This window comes from Rhinichthys klamathensis, unplaced genomic scaffold (genome assembly GCF_029890125.1).
Source record: "Rhinichthys klamathensis goyatoka isolate OS25496 unplaced genomic scaffold, OSU_Roscu_1.1 h1tg000069l_1, whole genome shotgun sequence".
Classification (NCBI taxonomy): domain Eukaryota; kingdom Metazoa; phylum Chordata; class Actinopteri; order Cypriniformes; family Leuciscidae; genus Rhinichthys; species Rhinichthys klamathensis.
The window spans coordinates 1,845,854-1,861,857 of NW_026606612.1; the positions used below are offsets into that span (position 1 = coordinate 1,845,854).

The 16,004-nt window shown below is 37.7% G+C and overlaps 1 protein-coding gene and 3 long non-coding RNA genes across 4 annotated transcripts in view; all 4 read left to right on the forward strand.

Annotated features, from left to right (window-relative positions):
• LOC130084914 (mucin-5AC) overlaps positions 1-16,004 on the forward strand; it is a 171,148-nt gene that overhangs the window by 154,744 nt on the left and 400 nt on the right. Inside the window, exons 16-54 of the mRNA XM_056250441.1 lie at positions 3,477-3,577; positions 3,694-3,757; positions 3,860-4,014; positions 5,187-5,308; positions 5,443-5,504; positions 5,648-5,748; positions 5,859-5,922; positions 6,025-6,179; positions 6,291-6,412; positions 6,504-6,565; positions 6,709-6,809; positions 7,983-8,046; positions 8,149-8,303; positions 8,415-8,536; positions 8,628-8,689; positions 8,834-8,934; positions 9,045-9,108; positions 9,211-9,365; positions 9,477-9,598; positions 11,815-11,876; positions 12,021-12,121; positions 12,232-12,295; positions 12,398-12,552; positions 12,664-12,785; positions 12,877-12,938; positions 13,082-13,182; positions 13,293-13,356; positions 13,457-13,611; positions 13,723-13,844; positions 13,936-13,997; positions 14,141-14,241; positions 14,352-14,415; positions 14,518-14,672; positions 14,784-14,905; positions 14,997-15,058; positions 15,202-15,302; positions 15,413-15,476; positions 15,579-15,733; positions 15,845-15,966. Of these exons, the coding sequence (XP_056106416.1) occupies positions 3,477-3,577; positions 3,694-3,757; positions 3,860-4,014; positions 5,187-5,308; positions 5,443-5,504; positions 5,648-5,748; positions 5,859-5,922; positions 6,025-6,179; positions 6,291-6,412; positions 6,504-6,565; positions 6,709-6,809; positions 7,983-8,046; positions 8,149-8,303; positions 8,415-8,536; positions 8,628-8,689; positions 8,834-8,934; positions 9,045-9,108; positions 9,211-9,365; positions 9,477-9,598; positions 11,815-11,876; positions 12,021-12,121; positions 12,232-12,295; positions 12,398-12,552; positions 12,664-12,785; positions 12,877-12,938; positions 13,082-13,182; positions 13,293-13,356; positions 13,457-13,611; positions 13,723-13,844; positions 13,936-13,997; positions 14,141-14,241; positions 14,352-14,415; positions 14,518-14,672; positions 14,784-14,905; positions 14,997-15,058; positions 15,202-15,302; positions 15,413-15,476; positions 15,579-15,733; positions 15,845-15,966 (3,970 nt within the window). The remainder of the gene's footprint in view (positions 1-3,476; positions 3,578-3,693; positions 3,758-3,859; positions 4,015-5,186; positions 5,309-5,442; positions 5,505-5,647; positions 5,749-5,858; positions 5,923-6,024; positions 6,180-6,290; positions 6,413-6,503; positions 6,566-6,708; positions 6,810-7,982; positions 8,047-8,148; positions 8,304-8,414; positions 8,537-8,627; positions 8,690-8,833; positions 8,935-9,044; positions 9,109-9,210; positions 9,366-9,476; positions 9,599-11,814; positions 11,877-12,020; positions 12,122-12,231; positions 12,296-12,397; positions 12,553-12,663; positions 12,786-12,876; positions 12,939-13,081; positions 13,183-13,292; positions 13,357-13,456; positions 13,612-13,722; positions 13,845-13,935; positions 13,998-14,140; positions 14,242-14,351; positions 14,416-14,517; positions 14,673-14,783; positions 14,906-14,996; positions 15,059-15,201; positions 15,303-15,412; positions 15,477-15,578; positions 15,734-15,844; positions 15,967-16,004) is intronic.
• On the forward strand, positions 4,556-4,973 carry LOC130084957 (uncharacterized). The gene is made up of 3 exons (XR_008807082.1): positions 4,556-4,644; positions 4,755-4,818; positions 4,921-4,973. It is a non-coding gene; the product is annotated as an uncharacterized LOC130084957 (long non-coding RNA).
• On the forward strand, positions 9,914-10,327 carry LOC130084956 (uncharacterized). The gene is made up of 3 exons (XR_008807081.1): positions 9,914-9,998; positions 10,109-10,172; positions 10,275-10,327. It is a non-coding gene; the product is annotated as an uncharacterized LOC130084956 (long non-coding RNA).
• LOC130084958 (uncharacterized) lies at positions 10,974-11,388 on the forward strand. Its single transcript, XR_008807083.1, has 3 exons — positions 10,974-11,059; positions 11,170-11,233; positions 11,336-11,388. It is a non-coding gene; the product is annotated as an uncharacterized LOC130084958 (long non-coding RNA).

Here is a 16,004-nt window from a genome sequence, read left to right on the forward strand (position 1 = left end):
ACTGCAACTGAAACAACTATTACAGCATCAACATCCCTAACTGAACCTTCCACTACTACATTAGCTCCAACGTCCTCTGAAGCACAAAGTACAACAACAGCTCCGACCACAATGCCACCTGTAACCACAACTACTGAAGCTGTCACAACCACTAATGTTAGTCCAGAAACCTCAACTGTTGTTTCAACCACAATGTCTACAACATCAGAAACTACAGCTACAGCTTCAACAACCACAACTTCATTGCCAACTACTACGACATCAGCTCCAACTTCATCTGAATCTCCAACTGAAACAACAGTTATAATTTCAGAAACTACAACACTTGCTTCGACAACAATGCCTACAACTTCAGAAACAACAACTGCAACTGAAACAACTATTAAAGCATCAACATCCCTAACTGAACCTTCCACTACTACATTAGCTCCAACGTCCTCTGAAGCACAAAGTACAACAACAGCTCCGACCACAATGCCACCTGTAACCACAACTACTGAAGCTGTCACAACCACTAATGTTAGTCCAGAAACCTCAACTGTTGTTTCAACCACAATGTCTACAACTTCAGAAACTTCAACTGCACCTCCCACGACCACAACTACAGCTGAGCCCACAACATCACTTGGACTCACAACAACTCAAGCTCCCACAACCACAGTAGTAACTACAGAAACAACACCTCTTACTTCAACAATGGTGCCTACAACTTCAGAAAGTACAACATCAGAAACTGCAGCTACAGCTTCAACAACCACAACTTCATTGCCAACTACTACAACATCAGCTCCAACTTCATCTGAATCTCCAACTGCAACAACAGTTATAATTTCAGAAACTACAACACTTGCTTCGACAACAATGCCTACAACTTCAGAAACAACAACTGCAACTGAAACAACTATTACAGCATCAACATCCCTAACTGAACCTTCCACTACTACATTAGCTCCAACGTCCTCTGAAGCACAAAGTACAACAACAGCTCCGACCACAATGCCACCTGTAACCACAACTACTGAAGCTGTCACAACCACAAATGTTATTCCAGAAACCTCAACTGTTGTTTCAACCACAATGTCTACAACATCAGAAACTACAGCTACAGCTTCAACAACCACAACTTCATTGCCAACTACTACGACATCAGCTCCAACTTCATCTGAATCTCCAACTGAAACAACAGTTATAATTTCAGAAACTACAACACTTGCTTCGACAACAATGCCTACAACTTCAGAAACAACAACTGCAACTGAAACAACTATTACAGCATCAACATCCCTAACTGAACCTTCCACTACTACATTAGCTCCAACGTCCTCTGAAGCACAAAGTACAACAACAGCTCCGACCACAATGCCACCTGTAACCACAACTACTGAAGCTGTCACAACCACTAATGTTAGTCCAGAAACCTCAACTGTTGTTTCAACCACAATGTCTACAACTTCAGAAACTTCAACTGCACCTCCCACGACCACAACTACAGCTGAGCCCACAACATCACTTGGACTCACAACAACTCAAGCTCCCACAACCACAGTAGTAACTACAGAAACAACACCTCTTACTTCAACAATGGTGCCTACAACTTCAGAAAGTACAACATCAGAAACTGCAGCTACAGCTTCAACAACCACAACTTCATTGCCAACTACTACAACATCAGCTCCAACTTCATCTGAATCTCCAACTGCAACAACAGTTATGAAACGTGAAACCTCAACTACTGAATCCTCAACTCTTACTTTATCAACAATGTCTACAGCTTCAGAAAGTACAAGTTCACCTGCAACATCCACATTTAGAGTTTCCTCATCCATGATTGTCCCTTCCACTGCGTTATCACCTTCAACCTTATCTGAAGGTTCAAGAACATCAGCTCAAACTACAATGCCATCTGCACCAATAATTCTAACTGATGCTCAAACCACTTCAAATATTGCTACTATCATGACTTCCAGTTCGGTTACCACATACACACAAGTCGAAACCACAACTTCAACTCTAACTGTGTCTCCAGCTACATCAACATTAGCAACAACAGCATATAACTATCCCACAACTGAAACTCCAGCTCAAACCTCAGCTTTAACTCAAAGCACAGACACACCTACAGCAGCAACAACAACTGCATTCCAAATAACAACTGCACCTCTGTCAAGCACAACTATTGCTTTTACTAACACAGCTCCAGCTCTAAGCCAAACAACACTTACCAAAACAACTGCACCTCCAGTAATCACAACTGTGTCTCCAGAAAACATAACTATTGCTGTAACAATTATGTCTATCTCCACAATGCATGTAACTACATCCCCAACTTCAACTCCAACAAAAACAACTGAACCTCCAGGAACCCCAACTGCATCCATGAGAACCATGACTGCTTTTCCCACCAATACAATTACAGCTGATGTCTCAACTACAGTTCCAAGCACAACATCCACCTTTCCAAGCACAGGTCTGTTAAGCACAACTCATGCTCCAGCCACTTTGGCACTTTCAACTTCAGGCCCAACAACCAAAACTGTGTCTTGGGCAAACTTGAATTCAGAAACTACAACTGCATCAACAACTACAACTAGAATTATTACAAATACAGTAGAAATTCCAAATATTGTTCCAATAACAGTACCAGGTCTAGAAATCCAGAATATAGCATCTACAATTCCAGGTCAAACATCAATCAAAACAACACCATTTGCATCAGCAACATTTGAAAGTTCTTCAAGTTTGCAACCAGAAACTTCAAACATTCCCAAAACAGATCCATCATTAACTAATATGACGGGTACAGCAATAGTCACAACCAATCTTGTATTCTCATCCTTGTCATCAATGCCCACTGAGGCTCTGGTCCTCAGTGCTATCAACACTCTCCTGAAATCCAGACAGTCACAGCTCAATGAATCAGTGAAGGTGGCGAATGTCACCTATCAGAGTAAGTTTCATCATATTGAATTGAAAATCGTTTGAAATGATAATAACTAAGTCAAACAGTCAAGACTGGCAAGGTCTGGACAAATAAAAATGTACCTTTATTTCCAAACAGGAATCTCAGAAACCTCCTATGCCGTCGTCATTACATTTAAACTGATTAACATCAGCATGTCTGAAGTCCCTGAGCTCAGGAACAGCACTAATGTGCAAGTGCAAGATGTCATCAATAATGCAGTAAGAACTCAGAATTAAATGTATAAATGTTTTTGAGTACAGTAGAAATCTTTTAATGAAGTTTAATGAATTATTTGATTTTCACCTGCAGCTGAACACTCTTCTGAATGAACCTAGCAGTCCAAAATTTAGAGCCAATTCATCCAACTTTGTGTAAGATGCAAACTGACATCACAATCTTTATTTTTTCTGTTGTCACATTTTAATTTGTTAAAGCAATGGGAAATTAAAAACACACAAAAAAGTCAAAACCTTTTGAATCTGAATTGAACGGATATCTTCTGTTTGTCCCACAGGAGCTCTTCAAACCAGATTGATGGCAGAATGGAATACACCTTCCAGGAGGGAGATGCCATTCGACCAGTCAGCTTCCTAAATGAGCTTCATTTACAATTGGGTATGTCAATTATGATGATCTATGGCTTTACAAAATTCTAAAAGGTGAAAAAATATGTTTCTGTAAATCACAAAAGAGTAAGACTAATTGTTTGTTTTTACATTTAATTGTACAAGTGATCACTACAACAGTGTCTCCAGAATCAGCAACTGGGTCCTCTCTGGCTCCTCCAAACCTAATGTTAGTGTTGACTTTCCATTTTAAAAGAGCTCATAATCAGTCATGGAGTAATTTCATTGTACAAATGTGAAATGTATTAAACAAAAGTTGTTGTTTTTACAGATCTGGTTCAGCAGTGGTCACGAGCAAGCTGCTGTTCAACTCCTCATCTCCAGTCCCCAGTGAATCTCTGGTCCTCAGTGCCATCAACACTCTCCTGAAATCCAGACAGTCACAGCTCAATGAATCAGTGAAGGTGGCGAATGTAAACTATCAGAGTAAGTTTCATCATATTGAATTGAAAATCGTTTGAAATGAGAATAACTAAGTCAAACAGTCAAGACTGGCAAGGTCTGGACAAATATGAATGTACCTTTATTTCCAAACAGAAATCTCAGAAACCTCCTATGCCGTCGTCATTACATTTAAACTGAGTAACATCAGCATGTCTGAAGTCCCTGAGCTCAGGAACAGCACTAATGTGCAAGTGCAAGATGTCATCAATAATGCAGTAAGAACTCAGAATTAAATGTATAAATGTTTTTGAGTACAGTAGAAATCTTTTAATGAAGTTTAATGAATTATTTGATTTTCACCTGCAGCTGAACACTCTTCTGAATGAACCTAGCAGTCCAACATTTAGAGCCAATTCATCCAACTTTGTGTAAGATGCAAACTGACATCACAATCTTTATTTTTTCTGTTGTCACATTTTAATTTGTTAAAGCAATGGGAAATTAAAAACACACAAAAAAGTCAAAACCTTTTGAATCTGAATTGAACGGATATCTTCTGTTTGTCCCACAGGAGCTCTTCAAACCAGATTGATGGCAGAATGGAATACACCTTCCAGGAGGGAGATGCCATTCGACCAGTCAGCTTCCTAAATGAGCTTCATTTACAATTGGGTATGTCAATTATGATGATCTATGGCTTTACAAAATTCTAAAAGGTGAAAAAATATGTTTCTGTAAATCACAAAAGACTAATTGTTTGTTTTTACATTTAATTGTACAAGTGATCACTACAACAGTGTCTCCAGAATCAGCAACTGGGTCCTCTCTGGCTCCTCCAAACCTAATGTTAGTGTTGACTTTCCATTTTAAAAGAGCTCATAATCAGTCATGGAGTAATTTCATTGTACAAATGTGAAATGTATTAAACAAAAGTTGTTGTTTTTACAGATCTGGTTCAGCAGTGGTCACGAGCAAGCTGCTGTTCAACTCCTCATCTCCAGTCGCCAGTGAATCTCTGGTCCTCAGTGCCATCGACACTCTCCTGAAATCCAGACAGTCACAGCTCAATGAATCAGTGAAGGTGGCGAATGTCACCTATCAGAGTAAGTTTCATCATATTGAATTGAAAATCGTTTGGAATGAGAATAACTAAGTCAAACAGTCAAGACTGGCAAGGTCTGGACAAATATAAATGTACCTTTATTTCCAAACAGAAATCTCAGAAACCTCCTATGCCGTCGTCATTACATTTAAACTGAGTAACATCAGCATGTCTGAAGTCCCTGAGCTCAGAAACAGCACTTACGTGCAAGTGCAAGATGTCATCAATAATGCAGTAAGAACTCAGAATTAAATGAATAAATGTTTTTGAGTCCAGTAGAAATCTGGACTCAAAAACCAGATTTCTGGTTTAATGTATGGTTTAATGTAGATTTGAAGTTTAATGAATTATTTGATTTCCACCTGCAGCTGAACACTCTTCTGAATGAACCTAGCAGTCCAACATTGAGAGCCAATTCATCCAACTTTGTGTAAGATGCAAACTGACATCACAATCTTTATTTTTTCTGTTGTCACATTTTAATTTATTAAAGCAATGGGAAATTAAAAACACAAAAAAAAGTCAAAACCTTTTGAATCTGAATTGAACGGATATCTTCTGTTTGTCCCACAGGAGCTCTTCAAACCAGATTGATGGCAGAATGGAATACACCTTCCAGGAGGGAGATGCCATTCGACCAGTCAGCTTCCTAAATGAGCTTCATTTACAATTGGGTATGTCAATTATGATAAACTATGGCTTTACAAAATTCTAAAAGGTGAAAAAATATGTTTCTGTAAATCACAAAAGACTAATTGTTTGTTTTTACATTTAATTGTACAAGTGATCACTACAACAGTGTCTCCAGAATCAGCAACTGGGTCCTCTCTGGCTCCTCCAAACCTAATGTTAGTGTTGACTTTCCATTTTAAAAGAGCTCACAATCAGTCATAGAGAAATTTCATTGTACAAATGTGAAATGTATTAAACAAAAGTTGTTGTTTTTACAGATCTGGTTCAGCAGTGGTCACGAGCAAGCTGCTGTTCAACTCCTCATCTCCAGTCCCCAGTGAATCTCTGGTCCTCAGTGCCATCGACACTCTCCTGAAATCCAGACAGTCACAGCTCAATGAATCAGTGAAGGTGGCGAATGTCACCTATCAGAGTAAGTTTCATCATATTGAATTGAAAATCGTTTGAAATGAGAATAACTAAGTCAAACAGTCAAGACTGGCAAGGTCTGGACAAATATAAATGTACCTTTATTTCCAAACAGAAATCTCAGAAACCTCCTATGCCGTCGTCATTACATTTAAACTGAGTAACATCAGCATGTCTGAAGTCCCTGAGCTCAGGAACAGCACTTACGTGCAAGTGCAAGATGTCATCAATAATGCAGTAAGAACTCAGAATTAAATGTATAAATGTTTTTGAGTCCAGTAGAAATCTTTTAATGAAGTTTAATGAATTATTTGTTTTTCACCTGCAGCTGAACACTCTTCTGAATGAACCTAGCAGTCCAACATTTAGAGCCAATTCATCCAACTTTGTGTAAGATGCAAACTGACATCACAATCTTTATTTTTTCTGTTGTCACATTTTAATTTATTAAAGCAATGGGAAATTAAACACACACAAAAAAGTCAAAACCTTTTGAATCTGAATTGAACGGATATCTTCTGTTTGTCCCACAGGAGCTCTTCAAACCAGATTGATGGCAGTATGGGATACACCTTCCAGGAAGGAGATGCCATTCGACCAGTCAGCTTCCTAAATGAGCTTCATTTACAATTGGGTATATCAATTATGATGATCTATGGCTTTACAAAATTCTAAAAGGTGAAAAAATATGTTTCTGTAAATCACAAAAGACTAATTGTTTGTTTTTACATTTAATTGTACAAGTGATCACTACAACAGTGTCTCCAGAATCAGCAACTGGGTCCTCTCTGGCTCCTCCAAACCTAATGTTAGTGTTGACTTTCCATTTTGAGAGCTCACAATCAGTCATAGAGAAATTTCATTGTACAAATGTGAAATGTATTAAACAAAAGTTGTTGTTTTTACAGATCTGGTTCAGCAGTGGTCACGAGCAAGCTGCTGTTCAACTCCTCATCTCCAGTCGCCAGTGAATCTCTGGTCCTCAGTGCCATCGACACTCTCCTGAAATCCAGACAGTCACAGCTCAATGAATCAGTGAAGGTGGCGAATGTCACCTATCAGAGTAAGTTTCATCATATTGAATTGAAAATCGTTTGGAATGAGAATAACTAAGTCAAACAGTCAAGACTGGCAAGGTCTGGACAAATATAAATGTACCTTTATTTCCAAACAGAAATCTCAGAAACCTCCTATGCCGTCGTCATTACATTTAAACTGAGTAACATCAGCATGTCTGAAGTCCCTGAGCTCAGAAACAGCACTTACGTGCAAGTGCAAGATGTCATCAATAATGCAGTAAGAACTCAGAATTAAATGAATAAATGTTTTTGAGTCCATGCAGTAGAAATCTTTTAATGAAGTTTAATGAATTATTTGTTTTTCACCTGCAGCTGAACACTCTTCTGAATGAACCTAGCAGTCCAACATTGAGAGCCAATTCATCCAACTTTGTGTAAGATGCAAACTGACATCACAATCTTTATTTTTTCTGTTGTCACATTTTAATTTATTAAAGCAATGGGAAATTAAAAACACACAAAAAAGTCAAAACCTTTTGAATCTGAATTGAACGGATATCTTCTGTTTGTCCCACAGGAGCTCTTCAAACCAGATTGATGGCAGAATGGAATACACCTTCCAGGAGGGAGATGCCATTCGACCAGTCAGCTTCCTAAATGAGCTTCATTTACAATGTGGTATGTCAATTATGATGATCTATGGCTTTACAAAATTCTAAAAGGTGAAAAAATATGTTTCTGTAAATCACAAAAGACTAATTGTTTGTTTTTACATTTAATTGTACAAGTGATCACTACAACAGTGTCTCCAGAATCAACAACTGGGTCCTCTCTGGCTCCTCCAAACCTAATGTTAGTGTTGACTTTCCATTTTAAAAGAGCTCATAATCATTCATGGAGTAATTTCATTGTACAAATGTGAAATGTATTAAACAAAAGTTGTTGTTTTTACAGATCTGGTTCAGCAGTGGTCACGAGCAAGCTGCTGTTCAACTCCTCATCTCCAGTCCCCAGTGAATCTCTGGTCCTCAGTGCCATCAGCACTCTCCTGAAATCCAGACAGTCACAGCTCAATGAATCAGTGAAGGTGGCGAATGTCACCTATCAGAGTAAGTTTCATCATATTGAATTGAAAATCGTTTGGAATGAGAATAACTAAGTCAAACAGTCAAGACTGGCAAGGTCTGGACAAATATAAATGTACCTTTATTTCCAAACAGAAATCTCAGAAACCTCCTATGCCGTCGTCATTACATTTAAACTGAGTAACATCAGCATGTCTGAAGTCCCTGAGCTCAGAAACAGCACTTACGTGCAAGTGCAAGATGTCATCAATAATGCAGTAAGAACTCAGAATTAAATGAATAAATGTTTTTGAGTCCAGTAGAAATCTTTTAATGAAGTTTAATGAATTATTTGTTTTTCACCTGCAGCTGAACACTCTTCTGAATGAACCTAGCAGTCCAACATTGAGAGCCAATTCATCCAACTTTGTGTAAGATGCAAACTGACATCACAATCTTTATTTTTTCTGTTGTCACATTTTAATTTTATTAAAGCAATGGGAAATTAAAAACACACAAAAAAGTCAAAACCTTTTGAATCTGAATTGAACGGATATCTTCTGTTTGTCCCACAGGAGCTCTTCAAACCAGATTGATGGCAGAATGGAATACACCTTCCAGGAGGGAGATGCCATTCGACCAGTCAGCTTCCTAAATGAGCTTCATTTACAATTGGGTATGTCAATTATGATGATCTATGGCTTTACAAAATTCTAAAAGGTGAAAAAATATGTTTCTATAAATCACAAAAGACTAATTGTTTGTTTTTACATTTAATTGTACAAGTGATCACTACAACAGTGTCTCCAGAATCAGCAACTGGGTCCTCTCTGGCTCCTCCAAACCTAATGTTAGTGTTGACTTTCCATTTTAAAAGAGCTCATAATCAGTCATGGAGTAATTTCATTGTACAAATGTGAAATGTATTAAACAAAAGTTGTTGTTTTTACAGATCTGGTTCAGCAGTGGTCACGAGCAAGCTGCTGTTCAACTCCTCATCTCCAGTCCCCAGTGAATCTCTGGTCCTCAGTGCCATCAGCACTCTCCTGAAATCCAGACAGTCACAGCTCGATGAATCAGTGAAGGTGGCGAATGTAACCTATCAGAGTAAGTTTCATCATATTGAATTGAAAATCGTTTGAAATGAGAATAACTAAGTCAAACAGTCAAGACTGGCAAGGTCTGGACAAATATAAATGTACCTTTATTTCCAAACAGAAATCTCAGAAACCTCCTATGCCGTCGTCATTACATTTAAACTGAGTAACATCAGCATGTCTGAAGTCCCTGAGCTCAGAAACAGCACTTACGTGCAAGTGCAAGATGTCATCAATAATGCAGTAAGAACTCAGAATTAAATGAATAAATGTTTTTGAGTACAGTAGAAATCTTTTAATGAAGTTTAATGAAATATTTGATTTCCACCTGCAGCTGAACACTCTTCTGAATGAACCTAGCAGTCCAACATTTAGAGCCAATTCATCCAACTTTGTGTAAGATGCAAACTGACATCACAATCTTTATTTTTTCTGTTGTCACATTTTAATTTATTAAAGCAATGGGAAATTAAAAACACACACAAAAAAAGTCAAAACCTTTTGAATCTGAATTGAACGGATATCTTCTGTTTGTCCCACAGGAGCTCTTCAAACCAGATTGATGGCAGAATGGAATACACCTTCCAGGAGGGAGATGCCATTCGACCAGTCAGCTTCCTAAATGAGCTTCATTTACAATTGGGTATGTCAATTATGATGATCTATGGCTTTACAAAATTCTAAAAGGTGAAAAAATATGTTTCTGTAAATCACAAAAGACTAATTGTTTGTTTTTACATTTAATTGTACAAGTGATCACTACAACAGTGTCTCCAGAATCAGCAACTGGGTCCTCTCTGGCTCCTCCAAACCTAATGTTAGTGTTGACTTTCCATTTTAAAAGAGCTCATAATCAGTCATGGAGTAATTTCATTGTACAAATGTGAAATGTATTAAACAAAAGTTGTTGTTTTTACAGATCTGGTTCAGCAGTGGTCACGAGCAAGCTGCTGTTCAACTCCTCATCTCCAGTCGCCAGTGAATCTCTGGTCCTCAGTGCCATCAGCACTCTCCTGAAATCCAGACAGTCACAGCTCAATGAATCAGTGAAGGTGGCGAATGTCACCTATCAGAGTAAGTTTCATCATATTGAATTGAAAATCGTTTGAAATGAGAATAACTAAGTCAAACAGTCAAGACTGGCAAGGTCTGGACAAATATAAATGTACCTTTATTTCCAAACAGAAATCTCAGAAACCTCCTATGCCGTCGTCATTACATTTAAACTGAGTAACATCAGCATGTCTGAAGTCCCTGAGCTCAGGAACAGCACTAATGTGCAAGTGCAAGATGTCATCAATAATGCAGTAAGAACTCAGAATTAAATGTATAAATGTTTTTGAGTACAGTAGAAATCTTTTAATGAAGTTTAATGAAATATTTGATTTCCACCTGCAGCTGAACACTCTTCTGAATGAACCTAGCAGTCCAACATTTAGAGCCAATTCATCCAACTTTGTGTAAGATGCAAACTGACATCACAATCTTTATTTTTTCTGTTGTCACATTTTAATTTGTTAAAGCAATGGGAAATTAAAAACACACAAAAAAGTCAAAACCTTTTGAATCTGAATTGAACGGATATCTTCTGTTTGTCCCACAGGAGCTCTTCAAACCAGATTGATGGCAGAATGGAATACACCTTCCAGGAGGGAGATGCCATTCGACCAGTCAGCTTCCTAAATGAGCTTCATTTACAATTGGGTATGTCAATTATGATGATCTATGGCTTTACAAAATTCTAAAAGGTGAAAAAATATGTTTCTGTAAATCACAAAAGACTAATTGTTTGTTTTTACATTTAATTGTACAAGTGATCACTACAACAGTGTCTCCAGAATCAGCAACTGGGTCCTCTCTGGCTCCTCCAAACCTAATGTTAGTGTTGACTTTCCATTTTAAAAGAGCTCATAATCAGTCATGGAGTAATTTCATTGTACAAATGTGAAATGTATTAAACAAAAGTTGTTGTTTTTACAGATCTGGTTCAGCAGTGGTCACGAGCAAGCTGCTGTTCAACTCCTCATCTCCAGTCGCCAGTGAATCTCTGGTCCTCAGTGCCATCGACACTCTCCTGAAATCCAGACAGTCACAGCTCGATGAATCAGTGAAGGTGGCGAATGTCACCTATCAGAGTAAGTTTCATCATATTGAATTGAAAATCGTTTGGAATGAGAATAACTAAGTCAAACAGTCAAGACTGGCAAGGTCTGGACAAATATAAATGTACCTTTATTTCCAAACAGAAATCTCAGAAACCTCCTATGCCGTCGTCATTACATTTAAACTGAGTAACATCAGCATGTCTGAAGTCCCTGAGCTCAGAAACAGCACTTACGTGCAAGTGCAAGATGTCATCAATAATGCAGTAAGAACTCAGAATTAAATGAATAAATGTTTTTGAGTACAGTAGAAATCTTTTAATGAAGTTTAATGAAATATTTGATTTCCACCTGCAGCTGAACACTCTTCTGAATGAACCTAGCAGTCCAACATTGAGAGCCAATTCATCCAACTTTGTGTAAGATGCAAACTGACATCACAATCTTTATTTTTTCTGTTGTCACATTTTAATTTATTAAAGCAATGGGAAATTAAAAACACACAAAAAAAGTCAAAACCTTTTGAATCTGAATTGAACGGATATCTTCTGTTTGTCCCACAGGAGCTCTTCAAACCAGATTGATGGCAGAATGGAATACACCTTCCAGGAGGGAGATGCCATTCGACCAGTCAGCTTCCTAAATGAGCTTCATTTACAATTGGGTATGTCAATTATGATGATCTATGGCTTTACAAAATTCTAAAAGGTGAAAAAATATGTTTCTGTAAATCACAAAAGACTAATTGTTTGTTTTTACATTTAATTGTACAAGTGATCACTACAACAGTGTCTCCAGAATCAGCAACTGGGTCCTCTCTGGCTCCTCCAAACCTAATGTTAGTGTTGACTTTCCATTTTAAAAGAGCTCACAATCAGTCATAGAGAAATTTCATTGTACAAATGTGAAATGTATTAAACAAAAGTTGTTGTTTTTACAGATCTGGTTCAGCAGTGGTCACGAGCAAGCTGCTGTTCAACTCCTCATCTCCAGTCCCCAGTGAATCTCTGGTCCTCAGTGCCATCGACACTCTCCTGAAATCCAGACAGTCACAGCTCAATGAATCAGTGAAGGTGGCGAATGTCACCTATCAGAGTAAGTTTCATCATATTGAATTGAAAATCGTTTGAAATGAGAATAACTAAGTCAAACAGTCAAGACTGGCAAGGTCTGGACAAATATAAATGTACCTTTATTTCCAAACAGAAATCTCAGAAACCTCCTATGCCGTCGTCATTACATTTAAACTGAGTAACATCAGCATGTCTGAAGTCCCTGAGCTCAGGAACAGCACTTACGTGCAAGTGCAAGATGTCATCAATAATGCAGTAAGAACTCAGAATTAAATGTATAAATGTTTTTGAGTCCAGTAGAAATCTTTTAATGAAGTTTAATGAATTATTTGTTTTTCACCTGCAGCTGAACACTCTTCTGAATGAACCTAGCAGTCCAACATTTAGAGCCAATTCATCCAACTTTGTGTAAGATGCAAACTGACATCACAATCTTTATTTTTTCTGTTGTCACATTTTAATTTATTAAAGCAATGGGAAATTAAACACACACAAAAAAGTCAAAACCTTTTGAATCTGAATTGAACGGATATCTTCTGTTTGTCCCACAGGAGCTCTTCAAACCAGATTGATGGCAGTATGGGATACACCTTCCAGGAAGGAGATGCCATTCGACCAGTCAGCTTCCTAAATGAGCTTCATTTACAATTGGGTATATCAATTATGATGATCTATGGCTTTACAAAATTCTAAAAGGTGAAAAAATATGTTTCTGTAATTCACAAAAGACTAATTGTTTGTTTTTACATTTAATTGTACAAGTGATCACTACAACAGTGTCTCCAGAATCAGCAACTGGGTCCTCTCTGGCTCCTCCAAACCTAATGTTAGTGTTGACTTTCCATTTTGAGAGCTCACAATCAGTCATAGAGAAATTTCATTGTACAAATGTGAAATGTATTAAACAAAAGTTGTTGTTTTTACAGATCTGGTTCAGCAGTGGTCACGAGCAAGCTGCTGTTCAACTCCTCATCTCCAGTCGCCAGTGAATCTCTGGTCCTCAGTGCCATCGACACTCTCCTGAAATCCAGACAGTCACAGCTCAATGAATCAGTGAAGGTGGCGAATGTCACCTATCAGAGTAAGTTTCATCATATTGAATTGAAAATCGTTTGGAATGAGAATAACTAAGTCAAACAGTCAAGACTGGCAAGGTCTGGACAAATATAAATGTACCTTTATTTCCAAACAGAAATCTCAGAAACCTCCTATGCCGTCGTCATTACATTTAAACTGAGTAACATCAGCATGTCTGAAGTCCCTGAGCTCAGAAACAGCACTTACGTGCAAGTGCAAGATGTCATCAATAATGCAGTAAGAACTCAGAATTAAATGAATAAATGTTTTTGAGTCCAGTAGAAATCTTTTAATGAAGTTTAATGAATTATTTGTTTTTCACCTGCAGCTGAACACTCTTCTGAATGAACCTAGCAGTCCAACATTGAGAGCCAATTCATCCAACTTTGTGTAAGATGCAAACTGACATCACAATCTTTATTTTTTCTGTTGTCACATTTTAATTTATTAAAGCAATGGGAAATTAAAAACACACAAAAAAGTCAAAACCTTTTGAATCTGAATTGAACGGATATCTTCTGTTTGTCCCACAGGAGCTCTTCAAACCAGATTGATGGCAGAATGGAATACACCTTCCAGGAGGGAGATGCCATTCAACCAGTCAGCTTCCTAAATGAGCTTCATTTACAATGTGGTATGTCAATTATGATGATCTATGGCTTTACAAAATTCTAAAAGGTGAAAAAATATGTTTCTGTAAATCACAAAAGACTAATTGTTTGTTTTTACATTTAATTGTACAAGTGATCACTACAACAGTGTCTCCAGAATCAACAACTGGGTCCTCTCTGGCTCCTCCAAACCTAATGTTAGTGTTGACTTTCCATTTTAAAAGAGCTCATAATCATTCATGGAGTAATTTCATTGTACAAATGTGAAATGTATTAAACAAAAGTTGTTGTTTTTACAGATCTGGTTCAGCAGTGGTCACGAGCAAGCTGCTGTTCAACTCCTCATCTCCAGTCCCCAGTGAATCTCTGGTCCTCAGTGCCATCAGCACTCTCCTGAAATCCAGACAGTCACAGCTCAATGAATCAGTGAAGGTGGCGAATGTCACCTATCAGAGTAAGTTTCATCATATTGAATTGAAAATCGTTTGGAATGAGAATAACTAAGTCAAACAGTCAAGACTGGCAAGGTCTGGACAAATATAAATGTACCTTTATTTCCAAACAGAAATCTCAGAAACCTCCTATGCCGTCGTCATTACATTTAAACTGAGTAACATCAGCATGTCTGAAGTCCCTGAGCTCAGAAACAGCACTTACGTGCAAGTGCAAGATGTCATCAATAATGCAGTAAGAACTCAGAATTAAATGAATAAATGTTTTTGAGTCCAGTAGAAATCTTTTAATGAAGTTTAATGAATTATTTGTTTTTCACCTGCAGCTGAACACTCTTCTGAATGAACCTAGCAGTCCAACATTGAGAGCCAATTCATCCAACTTTGTGTAAGATGCAAACTGACATCACAATCTTTATTTTTTCTGTTGTCACATTTTAATTTATTAAAGCAATGGGAAATTAAAAACACACAAAAAAGTCAAAACCTTTTGAATCTGAATTGAACGGATATCTTCTGTTTGTCCCACAGGAGCTCTTCAAACCAGATTGATGGCAGAATGGAATACACCTTCCAGGAGGGAGATGCCATTCGACCAGTCAGCTTCCTAAATGAGCTTCATTTACAATTGGGTATGTCAATTATGATGATCTATGGCTTTACAAAATTCTAAAAGGTGAAAAAATATGTTTCTGTAAATCACAAAAGACTAATTGTTTGTTTTTACATTTAATTGTACAAGTGATCACTACAACAGTGTCTCCAGAATCAGCAACTGGGTCCTCTCTGGCTCCTCCAAACCTAATGTTAGTGTTGACTTTCCATTTTAAAAGAGCTCATAATCAGTCATGGAGTAATTTCATTGTACAAATGTGAAATGTATTAAACAAAAGTTGTTGTTTTTACAGATCTGGTTCAGCAGTGGTCACGAGCAAGCTGCTGTTCAACTCCTCATCTCCAGTCGCCAGTGAATCTCTGGTCCTCAGTGCCATCAACACTCTCCTGAAATCCAGACAGTCACAGCTCAATGAATCAGTGAAGGTGGCGAATGTCACCTATCAGAGTAAGTTTTATCATATTGAATTGAAAATCGTTTGAAATGAGAATAACTAAGTCAAACAGTCAAGACTGGCAAGGTCTGGACAAATATAAATGTACCTTTATTTCCAAACAGAAATCTCAGAAACCTCCTATGCCGTCGTCATTACATTTAAACTGAGTAACATCAGCATGTCTGAAGTCCCTGAGCTCAGAAACAGCACTTACGTGCAAGTGCAAGATGTCATCAATAATGCAGTAAGAACTCAGAATTAAATGTATAAATGTTTTTGAGT